The 14752-nt window shown below is 58.5% G+C and overlaps 2 protein-coding genes across 3 annotated transcripts in view; one reads left to right on the top strand and one right to left on the bottom strand.

Annotated features, from left to right (window-relative positions):
* Positions 1 to 7952, top strand: part of ATP6V0D1 (ATPase H+ transporting V0 subunit d1) — a 36390-nt gene extending 28438 nt beyond the window's left edge. Inside the window, exons 3-8 of one of the 2 annotated variants that reach the window (XM_001497669.5) lie at positions 1693 to 1871; positions 3247 to 3326; positions 6658 to 6735; positions 6861 to 7037; positions 7147 to 7224; positions 7319 to 7952. In XM_001497669.5, coding sequence (XP_001497719.1) covers positions 1693 to 1871; positions 3247 to 3326; positions 6658 to 6735; positions 6861 to 7037; positions 7147 to 7224; positions 7319 to 7480 — 754 coding nt within the window. In that variant the 3' untranslated portion in view covers positions 7481 to 7952. The remainder of the gene's footprint in view (positions 1 to 1692; positions 1872 to 3246; positions 3327 to 6657; positions 6736 to 6860; positions 7038 to 7146; positions 7225 to 7318) is intronic. The other variant, XM_070261970.1, reaches the window with a different exon arrangement.
* A 499-nt stretch (positions 7953 to 8451) lies between these two features.
* On the bottom strand, positions 8452 to 14250 carry HSD11B2 (hydroxysteroid 11-beta dehydrogenase 2). The gene is given in 5 exon segments (NM_001081926.2): positions 8452 to 9402; positions 9587 to 9724; positions 9834 to 10019; positions 10140 to 10352; positions 13986 to 14250. Coding segments are annotated over 5 exon segments (1218 nt in total). The 3' UTR covers positions 8452 to 8986.
* Positions 14251 to 14752: the final 502 nt, after the last annotated feature.

The following is a 14752-nucleotide window of genomic DNA, read 5'->3' as shown; positions in this document are numbered from 1 at the left end:
GCACACATCCTGTAGCTGACCCAGCTGGACTGGGGGCGGAGAGAGGGCAGCTGCCTGGCCCCAAGCCCAGGAGAGCAGAGGTCATGGCAGGGCGCTGGGCCGGTTGGGAGGTGGGGAAGTATGGAGCAAGCAGGGGGTGTGGGGGTCAGGCCAGGACAGGAGCTATGGCTTCTTTCTCCTGCCGCCTTCCTGGAGGGCCCTGTGGAAGCTCCCTCACTGCCAGCCCCCTGTGCTAAAGCCTGGGCCCTTACCTCCTTCCCTCTCTTCTCTTGCTATTGAGGGCCACTTCCCACCAGGGATCTTCCTTGGACGGCCTTAGCATTGGGTGCTCAAGATATTGTCACAGGACAGGGGCCTAGCCGTGGCCCAGCCAAAAGCTAGGGCAGAGCTTGTGCTTAGTGCCCAATTCAGGGCAGCAGCTTCCATCCCAGCTTTCACCCTTCAATGGGAGCCCCACTCTGGCCATGTAGGATGCCCTCCCCCAAAGGCTTATCTCGCTCCCTTGTACCCTGGGTTCATCACTGGTGACAGGGTGGAGGACTGCTGTGGCTCTTGCAGCCTGACCGTGGCCTGGGGCCCTTCTGCCTCTTCATCCCATCCCCACATAGGTGAATATACAGAGCTCTCTGTCCCAGCCCCTTTGTAGCATTGTCTTCATGGTTGGGGTCAGAGCTTGCCTCTTGCCAAGTCTGAACTGGGCAGCCTCACCCCTCCTCATCTCCATAGCCCCTCTGCTGCCCATGTACTATCTGGAGCAGAGAGCCTGGCGGGGGCAGCCTCAGCCTGGGACTGACCTGAGCTCAGCCTCCTGTCCAGGTCTCTGGGTCTCCTCCAGGCAATCCTAGGTAGATGTCTGACCCTGGCCTCAGGCCCTCAAGGAGGAGGCAGTGCTCTGGCTTTGGAGTGGGGCTGCACAGGGCAGCTGTCTGCCTGCTCTGTCTCTGCCTGACCTGGGGCATGACTCCAGAGGGGCCCTCCCACTGGCTCCTCTCTAGCCTTTCTTAGAGAAGCTTCTCTCCATCCCATTCCTGAGCCCTTCCTCCCCTTGCTGTCTCCCCCTCCCTCTCTCTCCCCACCCAGCAGCCAGAGTGACCCTAACTGGACTGTAGTACTCCCTGCTTACATCCTGCTCATAGATCCTTAGTGCTCAAAATGAAGGCAGGACTCTCAGCTTGGCCTGCAGGACCAGCCTCCAGGCAGCACTGCCCTGGTTCCTTTCCCTTTGGAAACACTGACTGTGCTTAGTTCCTCGAATGCATCTGTCACTCACTGAATGCCTCTGGGCCTCTGCACACACTGTTCCCTCTTCTCAGAACACTTTCATCTCCTAGTTCTTTCATCCCCTAGGCTGGCCTGTGTGCCTCACCTCCATGCGCCCCTGGTTCCCATGTCCTGCCAGAACACTGTTCACCCTGTGGGACAGTTACCTGTTTTCCAGTCACTCATGGGACATGGATTCCGCTGTCCTCTCCCACCAAGGGAGGGGCCCTGTCTGTCCTGTGCTCCTGGTGCTGGAGTAGGGGGCACACTTGGGCAGGGAGACATGCCAATGGCGTTTGTCTGCAGCACCCTTGAGGCAGCACTCGTTGAGGGGTTGGTGGCCTCTAGAGGGTGGGGGCAAGGGTGTGGTGTTGTGCCAGGGCTTTCAAACCCTCCCTGACGGGCTGCCCTGCTGTTGTGTGCCTCCCACAGTTACAGCTACATGATTGACAACGTCATCCTGCTCATCACGGGCACACTGCACCAGCGCTCTATTGCTGAGCTTGTGCCCAAGTGCCACCCACTAGGCAGCTTTGAGCAGATGGAGGCTGTGAACATCGCACAGACCCCTGCCGAACTCTACAACGCCATTCTGGTAGACACACCTCTGGGTGAGCTGCTGTGGTGAATGAGGGAGGAGGTGGGCAGTGGCATCAATGTCAGTGCCTCATGGTGGGGTTTGTGGACTCTTGGGGGCAACCCTGAGCCAGAAAGCAAGGCCTGCTGCTTCCCTTTATCTTGCCTTCCCTTTCTCTCCTCCTTACCCTACCTTCAGCTCCTTTTCTGTTGCTTTTGCTGGGCCAGGCAGGCTACCCACAGGGCCTGACTCGGACCATCTAACTTTGTGAAACTGGCTGATTTCTCAGAACGCAGAGGAGGGCTGAGCTCATGGAGAATGGAGAGACAGGCCTGATCCCTTGGAGTTTTGGGAGCTCTGACAGACTGTGGCCCCAAGCTGGGCCGGAGTGGCTGGCTGCCTGTGAGGCAGAAGAGGGAAGCAAATAGTTTCACTTGCCTCCACTGAGCAGGTCCCAGGGGCCAGGTCAGGCACTGTCCAGCAGGATGCAGGGTCCATGTCAGAGGCCAAGGAAGGAAGGGGAACAGAGAGCTTCCCACAGGACCCCGCCTAGGCGGCTCTGGCTCCTGCCTTCCTTGGAAGCTGGGGAGAAAGCACTAAGGCTGTCACCAGCTAGGGCCCTCACAGCCAGAGTTCTAGTTCCCAGGACACCACTTCCAGGAGGCCACCATGGTTGAATCGCTGGGCTCTGAGCTGCACTTGGTCCTGCATTAAGAGGCCTGAGCCCTACCTGCTGGCCTTATCTGACATAGACTCACCCAGTAACCCTGAGCTAGTTCTGGGCTGTTTGTGGCTTTTTCAGTTTCTCCATCTGTATAGAAAAGACAGACCAGAGAGTCTGTGGGCCCCCCTGGGGGTAAGGGAGCTCTATGCTGCTTTGGCCTCTACTTCCAGCCTGACAGTGGCCCCTTGGGTCACTGGTCCATGCCCATCCAGCTGTTAGACTCACTTCTGAACCTAAGGAGAAGGAAGTTGGCTTTCCACATGTAGGCCCCAGGCCCTCCTGGGGGATACAGGGAAGTGGGCGTCAGGCCCCAAATCCACAGCTGCCCCTCAAGAAGGGAGGATGTCACAGGCTCTTATGCAAGCCTGTCTTTGGCATGGTCTGAGCTTGGGTCTGCCCCAGAGGCGATTAGATCATGTTGTGGCTGGCCGCCTCTTTTATAAATCAATTTTAGGAGAGAGAAGGCTGGAGAAGCTCAGGTCAGTACACATGGCCTGGAGTATTGCTTCTGCCACTTCCAAAGCAATAGCCCAGGGCAGGTTTGGGGGGGTCCCCCAATACCCAGCCAGATGGTCCTTGTGGCGGGGGCCCTCTGTGTCCTGCAGGTGTGGTTGAACTCCAACAGGATTCTTGTCTAGCCTAAGTCTACTTGCCCACCCCTCACACCCATGTTTTTCCTCCCCAGCGGCTTTTTTCCAGGACTGCATCTCAGAGCAGGACCTCGACGAGATGAACATTGAGATCATCCGCAACACGCTCTACAAGGTAGTACTCCCCTCCCCCCAGAGCAGTGGCCGATTAGCCTGTAGGCAGAAGAGGGCCATGGGCGTGGTGGGGTGGTGGGACATGACACAGCTGCACTGGGCTCCTATCCCAGGGGCTTATCTGCTCACTTTCTGGCTCCCGTGATGGGCGCAAGGCTGCATGAAACAGGTTCTCCATCCCTAGGTGCCCGAGGCAGGCCCAGATAAGATCGGCAGGAGTGGATGGTGCTCCATTGCATTGCCTGTCAGAGCTGGCTCCTGGATGACTGCTTCCAGGAGGGTCACGGGCCACCACTCAGGCCATAGCTCTCAGGCTCACCCCACCTGAACTGTTGCCAGCAAGGACAGGCACTTGAGCAGAGGTAACTGTGCTCAGTTATAGGTGGAAAAAGGACCCAGCCAGGCATAGCCAGGTCCCCGTGTCCCTCTCAGATTCCTAGGCCTACAGCCAGTGCCACGTCTGACCATCCTCATCTCCCATGTACCGCCTGCTTCCCACCAGGCTGTGGCACAGGCTGGTGACCCCTGCAGATAGAGTGGGCTTGAGATTCCTGGGTCAGCACTGCCCTGTCCCAAAGAGGATAGGAGCAGGGCTGGGAGCCAAGGAAGGGGGCTGACCAGGGTCCAGTGAGGGACATTTGGAACAGACTGGTCTCCGGCCATGGTGAGGTACTGAGCTATGATGCCAGGACCCCTGAAGGGCTGCAGCCAGGAACATGGGTCAGCAGTGGGCAGGCCCTGAGGGGGAGCTGAGGATAGCACTTGCCATGGACTCGACCTAACCCTAAGAACATCTTTCTGTTGGATGTTTACACTGAGTCTTCTCCTGCCCTGGTTGGAGCTAGGTGGCCAACACTGGGCTACAGCCTGAGCCTAGGCCTTCCAGTTTCCCTGCAGGAATCTGGGCCAGAGTGCAGGGAGGGTCCGGTGGAGGTGAAGGGCCTGCTTGGAAGTAGCAGTGGTGTAGGCAGGGGAATAGCACGTGCAGCAACAAGCTTGGAGCATGGGCCAAGTGGCATGCAGTTTGTTGCGAAAGTGCAGATTCCAGGTGGGCAGCAAGAGAGAGATCTGGAAAAAGAGGCAGGCACAGGTTTGAGTCACCCAGGGCCTTGAATGCCAGGCCAGAAGTTTGAACTTTGTCCTGTGGGCAGAGTCTGCCAATGAAGGTTTCCAACAGGGCAAGTATCATCAGAAAGTCCTCTCTGGCCACAATGTGGAGGATGGATTAGAGGGGACAAGACTAGAACTAGGAAGATTACCAACTTCTTTAATCCTCAGGTCTGCCCTAGGAGCTAGGTAGGCATCAGTATCTGCATTTGTAAGATGAGGAAACTGAGGGCTCAGAGAACTAGGGTGGGTTGCCTGAAGCCACTTACTAGACACTGGCAGCACTGGGGATCACACCTGGCTCAGCCTGTTTGCAAAGCAAGTGCTCTCATTCACCCCGCTTATAGGGAGGCAGGCCTGCCAGCCAGAGAGAGAGTGTGTGCACTCGTTGAGTGCTCCTGCCCGCCCAGCTGGCCCATTGCCAGGTTCCCTGCCCTGAGACAGGGTGAGGGGTGTGACTGTCCCCCCAGCCTCACCCACACCCTCACTGGGCCTGACTGGTTCTAGCTGGAGTCACTGGCGAGGACTGCCCTGGCACCAGCTTGTAAACACCGATCCAATGCTGTGGGCGCTGTGCCAGGACCGCCCGCCCGTCAGGCGATGTCCCAGCCCAGTGGCCACAGATGGGAGATTAGGCAGCCCCTCAGCTCCCTGGCGGTTGGTTACTGTAGGCAGCTGGTGCAGCAGCCATGTGCTAATAGACTCTAGAGGACAGAATGAGGATGAGGAGGTGACCTTGGTACCTGATCCTTTGGGGTCTTGCCAGTTTCTTCTGCTGCCCTAGCCTCGCAAAAGAGTCTGGGCCTATCCCACCAGACTCCCTGACCCTGGGGTCAGCCTCTCCAGGAATCAGTACAGCTCAGTGAAGGCTTGTGGCATCCCCTACAGGTAAGATCTGCAGGCCCCACTAGGGCAGGCCTGGAGATTTGGGCACAACCAGCTTGGCCCGCCATAGGGAAGAGGTGGCTGAGGACGGTCCTAGAGGGATTAAACAGTACCACCAAGCCATGGTAGGGTTGGCAGTTGTTTCTGCCACCCAAGCTCTCTGATTCTTGGGGAGCTATTGGGCTGGGGTCCACTCTTCTCTTTTAGGCTTCTTACTCCCTGACCTGTCCCTAGACTTTTGTTTCCTGTGACCCCAGTGGTCATCTCAGGCCTTCCCCTGAGTCCAGCTTGCCCAGTGCTGCTGGCTAGGCTAGGCCTGGGCTCATGAGCTCCTGGGTTTCATCTCACCCCTTCCCTTGGAGCAGCAGAGCCTGTGGCCCAAGTCAGCTGGTGGTGGGTAGAAAGGTCTCTGCAACTTGAAGGGAAGACCTCGGCACGGAAAGCTTTCTATACCTCCCAGTCCACATCCCCAACTTAGAAGAATAGTCTCTAGCCTGTAGAGCCAGAGTCCCTGTGACCATGCCAGAATGGGACCCAGGAGGATATGAGTGAAGGGAACTCCCCAGGGGGCTGCAAGACCATGCCCCCTTCCTTGAATAGGGTGGTATGAGGAAGAAACTTGTGCCTGGCTGGTTTTATGTGAGTGCTGGAAGGGAACTGGGCCTGGCCTGACCTGTCTTCTCCTCATGCCCAGCAGATCCAATTTGCCTGGGCAGGAAGTGCTCTCTCTGCCAGCAGCGCTCGTGTCCCGCCATTGCACTGCAGGGCTGATGTCCATGCAGGCAATAACCATCCCTCAGCAGGAACTGGGCTGACAGTTTGGTTCCTGCTTTGTGATGGCTAGGAGCTACCTGGGGGACAGGAGGAGGAGGAGGTGTTCTGTAAGGTGGAGTGCTGAGAGGGACCAGGGCACCCAGTCCAGGCCATGTCTCTGGACTCTCAGGAGTAACCTTCCCTCACTAGTCCATCGACACGTGGGTTTCTAAGGCTGAGGAGGGGAGATCTCAGGGGAAGACAAAGCCCCTCTCTGAGCCTGGCCCTCTGTGGGATGGGGGCCAGGGGAGTACTGTACCATGGAGCAGACAGTTGGCCAGAAATTGCTCTGTCACTCCTGGGGTGGGGGAGGCAGCAGGCTACTACTGCTTGACTGATTAGCAGTTGGAATTTGTGGATGTTTTCAGGGGTCTGACTTGGGGGCTGCCCTGGCCAATCCATGGGGGTGATGTTTGGACTCACCATGAAAAGGGCTCAGGAGGGAAGGAGAGAACTGTGAGTAGGAGGCCTGGCAAGCCCCCTAGAGTCTCCCCACCTGCGCTGAGCAAGCTCCATGCTCTGCACAGGCCTACCTGGAGTCCTTCTACAAGTTCTGCACCTTACTAGGAGGGACCACGGCTGACGCCATGTGCCCCATCCTGGAGGTAAGTGCCTACCGACTCTCCTGCCTCCTGGTCCCTGGTAGCCCTGGCCTTGGGGGAGCCATGCCAATTGACTGGCCACTTCCTCCCTTCCCCTCCCTCTCTCCTTGCCTGTGCACTGGCCCCAGTTTGAAGCAGACCGCCGCGCCTTCATCATCACCATCAACTCCTTCGGCACAGAGCTGACCAAGGAGGACCGTGCCAAGCTGTTTCCGCACTGTGGGCGGCTCTACCCTGAGGGCCTGGCCCAGCTGGCTCGAGCTGACGACTATGAGCAGGTCAAGAATGTGGCTGACTACTACCCGGTGAGTGTCCTGGCTATGGGACGGTGGGTGGGCATATTGGTGCCCGCATACCCAGCCCACACCCAACAGTGCCCCCATGCTCATGCTTCACACCACTGCCCTGCACCAGGAGTATAAGCTGCTCTTCGAGGGTGCAGGCAGCAACCCTGGAGACAAGACCCTGGAGGACCGATTCTTTGAGCACGAGGTGAGTGCTGGGCCTTCCTGTCATAGGGAGGGGTTGGTGGCTCAGGCCTGACTCTGCGGTCATGGCCACCTGCACACCACGCCTGTTTCCACAGGTGAAACTGAACAAGTTGGCCTTCCTGAACCAGTTCCACTTTGGTGTCTTCTATGCCTTTGTGAAGCTCAAGGAACAGGAGTGTCGCAACATTGTGTGGATTGCTGAGTGCATCGCCCAGCGCCACCGCGCCAAGATCGATAACTACATCCCCATCTTCTAGTGCCCTGGCCCAGGGCTCCCCACAAGTGTGTGTGTCTGTGCGTGCTGTGACAAAGCCCACGGCTCACCTACCTGCCCTGGGGGGTAGCACATTGTCCTCCCAGCCGCCCAGCTTCCCTGACCCTCTCTGAGACTACTCTTGGGCCTGAAAAGGGGCTAGGCACCTGCTCCCCTCCCCAGGCAAGGATGGACCAGCCCTCCCCAGCACCCTCCCACTCCAGAGCACGGAGGCTCCCTCAGCCCTATGTTTACAGCCACTGACATGTCTGAGAAGCATGTGGTCACTTTTATGTTCCTCCCTGACCTGAGAACCCCTGGGGGCAGCGGCGAACCTCCCCTTCCGTCTGTGGGTCAGCCCCAGAGCCACGGTCTGGGGTGGGGGATAAAGTGTGTGTGTCCTTGGAGCGGGGAGGAAGTAGCTCTGTAGCCCCCTCCCTCAGCTCTGCCTCTGAGACAATAAACTGTTCTCTCTACTCCCGGCTGTCTGCTATCTCTTCTGGGCCCTAGTACCTCTCCCAGACCCCCAACTTCCCTAGGGTCCCCCCTTGCTGAGTCCACCACCACCTAAGCCTTCTCTCTCTCTCTCCAGTCGGCAGCCCTAGGCTGGTCCTCTCCCCATGCAGCTAGATTTTTCAGGGTGGGGGAAGTCACTGGAGGGATGGCCCTTTCCTCTGCTGGAGGCTCAGACAGGCCTGTGGAGCCAAGTCCTGGCCCTGGAGGGCCCCCAGGCCTCCCTGTTTGCATCATTGAGTCCCACAACTCCCTGGGCCGGGGGCATTAACCCCATTTCACAATGAGGAAACCCAAACCTATGGATAAATGATCTGCTCAAGGTGAATGAAGGAGGGTAGATATGAACAAGAGTCTGTGCCCAGAGCCCATGCAGAGCCCCCAGGGTTCCCAGTCTGTCACACAGCCACAGCCTGTCACCCAGCCGTCACCCCCTCCAAATACAGCATCTCCCCCATTCTAGGAGAAATAAAATTTATCTTTATTTAAAAAGTGACAAGCAAGTAGGGTATTCAGCTTCTGTGTGGCTTGGGGGGCTTGGGGTGGGTGGGGCTCCAATTCTTGAGCCAGTCAAGAAACAGCTGGGATTCACCCTTTGCATTGCAGCAGTGAGGCACTGGTACCGAGAAATAATCCTCAGGGAGTCCCCAACCCACCCAGTCACTCCTTAGTTTGCAGAGGCAAACTATGGCAGGATCCTGTCAAACTACAGCTAAGTCTTGCACTAAACTCCCCATCCAGCTGGGTTCTTCAAGCTGCAGGGTGGAGCCTTGTGCCTAGGAGGGTCTATCGGGCTCATGAAGCAGCAGAGAGAGGCTAGCTGTTCACTGGGAAGCCTCAGCCTCAACAGGCTTGACCTGGGGCATCAGCAGTGGGTGGGGCTGGAGTCCTTTAGGCCAGGCCCCAGGGCAGACCTGGGGGTCACAATGTCTAGAGGAGAGTCAAGAGCTCATGGGAGCTCCTCTGCTGGAGCAGCTAGGCCATATGTGCATATTGCTCATCGGGCCGCCATGGGGGAAGTGCCTGGGCTTGAGTCTGGGTCCTGGGCTGCATCTTGGGAGGGGGTAGGGCTGGGCTGGCCAGGCCGCAGGGCTCTTGGCAGACAGGGACTAATGAAGAAGGTCTGTAGGAAGCGGCGCCGCAGACCCTCAGGCAGGTAGTAGTGGATGAAGTACATGAGTCCCATGCCATGGCCCGGGTAATAGCGGCGTTGTGGCTGAGCTGCCAGCAGTGCATCAGTGATGGCATCTACAACTGGGCTGAGGTCTGGCAGCGCCAAGCGCAGGGAATGCAGGAACTGCCCATGGAAGTGCTCAATATAGTCCTCACCGTAGGCCTGCAGCAGCTCTCGGGGCAGGTTGGCCAGCAGCAGCTGCTTGCGCCGCTCCCAATTGCCCACGTTTAGCACTGACTCTGGGGAAGGAGTGGCAAGGTGAGAGTGGGATCAGTTAGGGAAGTCAAAGCCAGATCCAGGTCTGTCTAACCCACAACCCAAGACCTGCCTCCAGCCAAAGCCACACCCATCCTCAAACCTGACCCCACCCCAGATAAGACCACACCCATCCCTCTTTTCCCAGCCCCAAACCCCAACCCCTACCTGTCTTGAAGCAGCCAGGCTGGATGACGCTGACCTTGACTCCCCAGGGCAGAAGTTCACAGCTGAATGTATCCATGAGCAGTGCCATGGCGGCTTTGGAGGTCCCATAGGCCGCCAAGCATGGATATGGCATGTCTCCTGGGGATGGATTGGGAGTCGGGCAGCTCAGCCTGGGCCCGGGGCTCCAGAATCCCTTCCCCTGCACCTCAGCAGCATCTTTTCTGCTCAAGTGGGGGAGGGCACTCACCTGCCGGGCTGCCCACAGTCACAATGCGACCCTTGGAACGGCGCAGCAATGGCAAGAGGCCTTTGGTGAGCTCAAGCGCGCCAAAGAAGTTCACCTCCATGCAGCTGCGGAATGTGGCCACTGGAGACAGCTCCACATCAGCCACTACATCGTTGTGGCCCGCATTGTTGACCAAGCCCCACAGACCTGAGGGCATGGAGCGGGGAGAAAAGCTGCAGGTCAGCTCAGCAGCAAACCTCCAATCCCTGCCCCTTCACACCCACCCATGCAGCCATGCCCTCTCCTGGTAGAGCCACACCCACTGACCTGTGCTGGTGGTGTGGGTCTTTGTGAACTCCAGTGCACGGCTAATGTCCGCCGGCTTGGTCAGGTCCATCTGCAGTAGCCTTAGGCGAGGAGAACAGCAGGCACGCAACTCCAGGGCACCAGGGCTATCCAATTCCAACACGGTAGCCAGCACGGTGAAGCCCATGGCGTCTAGCTTCTTGGCCGTCTCCTTGCCAAAACCAGAGTCACAGCCTGGCCAGGGCAGAACAGCCAGTGAACTTCCACTGTGGCCTAGTCCAGCCTGAGACACCCTAGGATCCAGGCCCCTGGACACCCAATCTACCAGCAGTCAGCAGTCCTCCCTCTTTTCCTAGGCCAGTCTCTGGCAGGCTTTGCCCCTCTAGCTGAGCACCTGAGCACCAGCTCTTTCACAGCTGTCACCTCCCTGACTCCCCATAGCTACTCGATCAAACAGAGCTTATGATTCCCACTTTAGAGATGAGGAAACAGACCTAGTAATGCTGTTGCTTCCCAAAGGCACTCAGCCAGGAAAAAGTAAGGTCAGGACTCTACCATAGGGCAGCCTGAGACCCAGTCCCAGCTCTGATGTCCTTATGCCTGCTCGGTATCAGGGAGATAGCAGCAACCTCTCCCTTCCTTTCTCGCTGCCCTTGCCCAGGCTTCTTCCTCTTACCTGGAAGCAGCCTGCTTTTTAGTCCTGTCCCATTTTGCCCCTTTGAATCCATTCTCTCTCTAAGCTGCCAGAGAGATCTCTCCAAAAATGACACTATCACTCTGCTGCTGAAAACCTTTCCAAAGCTCCCACAACCCTTAGGATGAAGCCCAAGCCCTCTGCTTATCTAGGCCCTGCACAACCTGAGCCGCCCCCCTCCCTTCCCAACCTCAACACCCCCTACTGTTGTTCCAGGCTCTAGGCAAGCTGGAGGCCCATCCGCATGTCACCCCTGACCCTCACCCATGGAATTTCATCAGTGGCAACAGTAGGGCATTCTCTGAGCCCCAGATCACTTGCCCTCAGGACAGGGATGATGATGGATGGAGTAGAGAACAGACCTGCGTTTCAATCCCTTCCCACACCCAACAAGTGTGACCTGAGGTCAATTACCACTCTTGGAGGCTTAATTTCCTGACTTTGGTATGTAGAGAGAGGAACCACCAGGCAGAGCCAGAGTAGGGGTCAGATAAGCCCCTGCTTCCTTGATTGTTCCCATTCTGATCCTGGCTCTGTGGGTGGCCAGCGAGGGGATGGGGAAGGCCAGTGAGGGAGGAGGCTCTTTGAAGCCTGCCCTTCTGGTGGTCCTGCTGAGCAGAAGCTGCAAGTCACTCTGCTTCCCCACTCCAGGAGGCTCTGCCCCCATCCCCATCACAGCCCCGCCCCCTCTGCTGAGGCAGAGAACAAAGCTGGGCTGGGGGCTGCGAGCTGGGCATTGTGTGGCCAGCCAGCCAGGGCTGAGGGGTCGTTCCTGGGCAAGTCTGGCTGCAGGAGGGGAGTGAGCACAAGTGTGTGTCCACTTGCCTAAGCTCCCCCCAAGTGCAGACAGGCCCTTCACAGGGAAACTGAGGCCTCCAGAGCCTCAGCTCTGCAGTCCCAACACTCACCCACCTTCTACACCCTCTTGTTCATCTACATACCTCCGACCTGCCAGCATATTCACACACAGGCTCACTCTCATGAGACTGCTGCCACCCATCAGTGCACAGATGTGCACACAAGGCACCCAGTCACTCAGCCCAAACTCTGACCCCTGGGCTGAGCTCCAGGACAAGCCTTGGCCAGTGGTTTTCAGGGCATTCTCAGGGAGGGGTGGGTAGCAGCCCTGGCAGGCTCAAGACACCATGTTCCTGGCAGGTGGGGCAGGGCCTGGTCACCTACTTGTCTTGCAGTCAGGTGGTGAGAGAGGAAATCCGAGTTTCGGGCAGTGGGAAGCTTGAAGACCCACTTCTGATGCTTACATGAGGTGAGCTCCCCCATCACAGGGCTTTGCAACCAGAGATGGGGGAGCCCAAGTTACAGAAGGTGTCCTTCCACTCACCTCACTCTCAGGCTCAAAGCTAGGAGAAGTAACAGCAGCAGAAAAATGTGTGAGGCGAGATTTCAGGAAAGACCGCCTACTGGGTCACTAGTACACGCAGATAGCCTGGGTCCTGTTGAGGCAGCTCACAAATTAGAAGGCAAGAGGGGAGCTGCCTTGTCCCTGGGAGCAGAGCTCACAACCTAGTCCCTACTTCATTCCAGGAGGGTCTGTCATCTTTCCTTCCTCAAACCCCTGAAACTGGGGTCCCCTGAGGCTTTGCACTGCACTCTGAACTCAGGTTTCTCCCTGCAGCCTGAGCCCTGCCCTATCTCTCTCCTCTTTGCTGAAGCCCAAGGCTCTCATGGCGCCCTGACTCCTATTCCACCTCAGCACAGTCTGGCTTCTTGCCTAGCATTCGAGGCCCCTTCTGAGGAAACAACCTCACATCCCAGCAACCAGACTGGTTACCCATTGTCTCCTACTCATGCCATGTTCATTCTCCCTCAAGCCTTTGTCCCACACTCTGTCTGATCCAAAACACCTTCCACACCCCACCTATCTCCACTCATCCTCTGATGCCCAGCTCAAGGATGGCCTGCTCTGGGAACTTCTCCCAGCTCCATCTGATCATGCAGGGCCCCCTACTGGAACGAGGTCTCTAAGAAGCTAGTCTGGGGGCTGGCCCCGTGGCCGAGTGGTTAAGTTCGCGCGCTCCGCTGCAGGCGGCCCAGTGTTTCGTCGGTTCGAATCCTGGGCGCGGACATGGCACTGCTCGTCAGAGCACGCTGAGGCAGCGTCCCACATGCCACAACTAGAGGAACCCACAACGAAGAATACACAACTATGTACTGGGGGGCTTTGGGGAGAAAAAGGAAAAAATAAAATCTTTAAAAAAATTAAAAAAAAAAAAAAAAAAGAAGCTAGTCTGGTGGCTGCGCCCAGCCCAGCCCCAATGCAAGGGCAGAGCCCTGAGCACCTGTCCAAAGCTATGGGAGTTGTGGGAGAGTCTAGGCTGTCCCTTCCCCCATACAATGGAGCCAGTGCCCCTTGGCCTTTCTCCCCCTCCCCACTTCCTGTTTGGCCTTAGCCCCCCCTTCCCCTTCCCTCATTCTGGTGACAGATTTATTCCCTGCTCCAGACAAAGGGAGCTCAGGCAGGCGGCCAGACGCACCTCAGCAGCTCTCCAAGACCTCCTTCCTGGGCATGGAGGGCCAGGAGGAATGTGGGGTGGGGTGCTGGGTGCAGACTCTAGGTTGCTACCTCAGCAGTTTGGGGGTGGGTAACAGGATCTGAGAGGCAGCTGAATGCCCAGCTGCCTTTCATGGTGACCTCAAGCTTTTCTCGACTCCAAGGTTCCCAGCCAATTGGAGGGTGGGGTGGGGGGGTCCCAATTCTCCACCCAAGTGGCTTCTTCTGGCCCCAGAGAAGAGGAGATGGGGCCTCCCACGTGGCAATGTTAGGCAGAGTTCAAGGGGTGACCATCCTCTAAAGTCCCTCTGAACACTCTCTCCTTTCGGAAGACTGCTTTGTTGGGGAGGGAAAAAGCATAAACCCCAAACTCCAGGAGGCTCCGTCTTTCTCAGCCACTAGTTTCCCCTGCGCACCTGCCCACTCCGTGCCTCATTTTCCCTCCAACACTCCTCACCGCGGCAGGTAGTTAACCCGGACTTGGGAAGGTACCCTGCGTTTCCTACTTGGCTCGCTCTCTGCACCCAGAGGAGGGACAGAACTCTCCCTCCACTGCGATGGGGGGGCCCACCTTGCCCTAGCGTGCCCATGGGGAGCCCTCTGCGTGTCTGGCTCCGCCCTCGAGCCTGGAGTCCCCGCTTTCGGCGCCCCGCTCACTCACCGGTGATGAGCACCGCGCGAGTGGCCACCGGCAGGCGCGGCGAGCGCGCCAGGCGGGACAACGCGATCCAGCCGGCGGCGGCCAGCACGGCGAGTGCGGCCGGCGGGGGCAGCAGGCGCTGGCACAGCCAGTCGAGCGCGGCCAGCAGCGCCAGTGTCGCCAGCAGCGGGCGGCCCAGACGCAGGTCTGCGCGCAGCAGCTGCAGCAGCGCACGGGCCGCTACGAGCAGCCAGGCGCCGCCCGACGGCCAAGGCCAGCGCTCCATGGCGGCCGGGCTGGGCCGGGCTGGACCGGGGCGGGGCGGGGACCGGGCTGAGGAGCGGGGAGAAGGACAAGGACTCGGGGCAGGGGTGGGCAGGCGCGGGGTGCAGCAGAACACCGGCCAGGGGCGGGAGAGATACTGGCTTTCTCTGTTCGCCCTCGGGCCGAGCTTATAAAGAGCCCCGAGGGCGGGGAGAGGGCGGAGCGGAGGAGGGGGTTGGGGCGGGGCTTTCCTCCACTTCTCTCCGTGCACCCCGCGCAGGGCAGGTGCCCCCCCCCCCTCCGCCCCACCCCAGCTACCAGATCCGCTTTCGAAGAAGCCGGAACAAAGTCCTAAAGTTGCTGCTCAAGGAGGAGCCGCCTCGCCGCGGGCCGCGCCGGGAGAGGGCCGGTCGGTCTAGTCCTTGTGCCCTGCGTCCGCTCACCCCTACGCCCCACAAACGTGCCCAGGGCCGCTGAGCCGCCGCTCCCAGGTGAGCACATCCAGCTCACACTAGCTCGGGACA

Source organism: Equus caballus, chromosome 3 (assembly GCF_041296265.1).
Source record: "Equus caballus isolate H_3958 breed thoroughbred chromosome 3, TB-T2T, whole genome shotgun sequence".
Classification (NCBI taxonomy): domain Eukaryota; kingdom Metazoa; phylum Chordata; class Mammalia; order Perissodactyla; family Equidae; genus Equus; species Equus caballus.
Note: the sequence above shows the minus strand (reverse complement) of the source record. Positions and strands in the feature narration are given on the sequence as shown.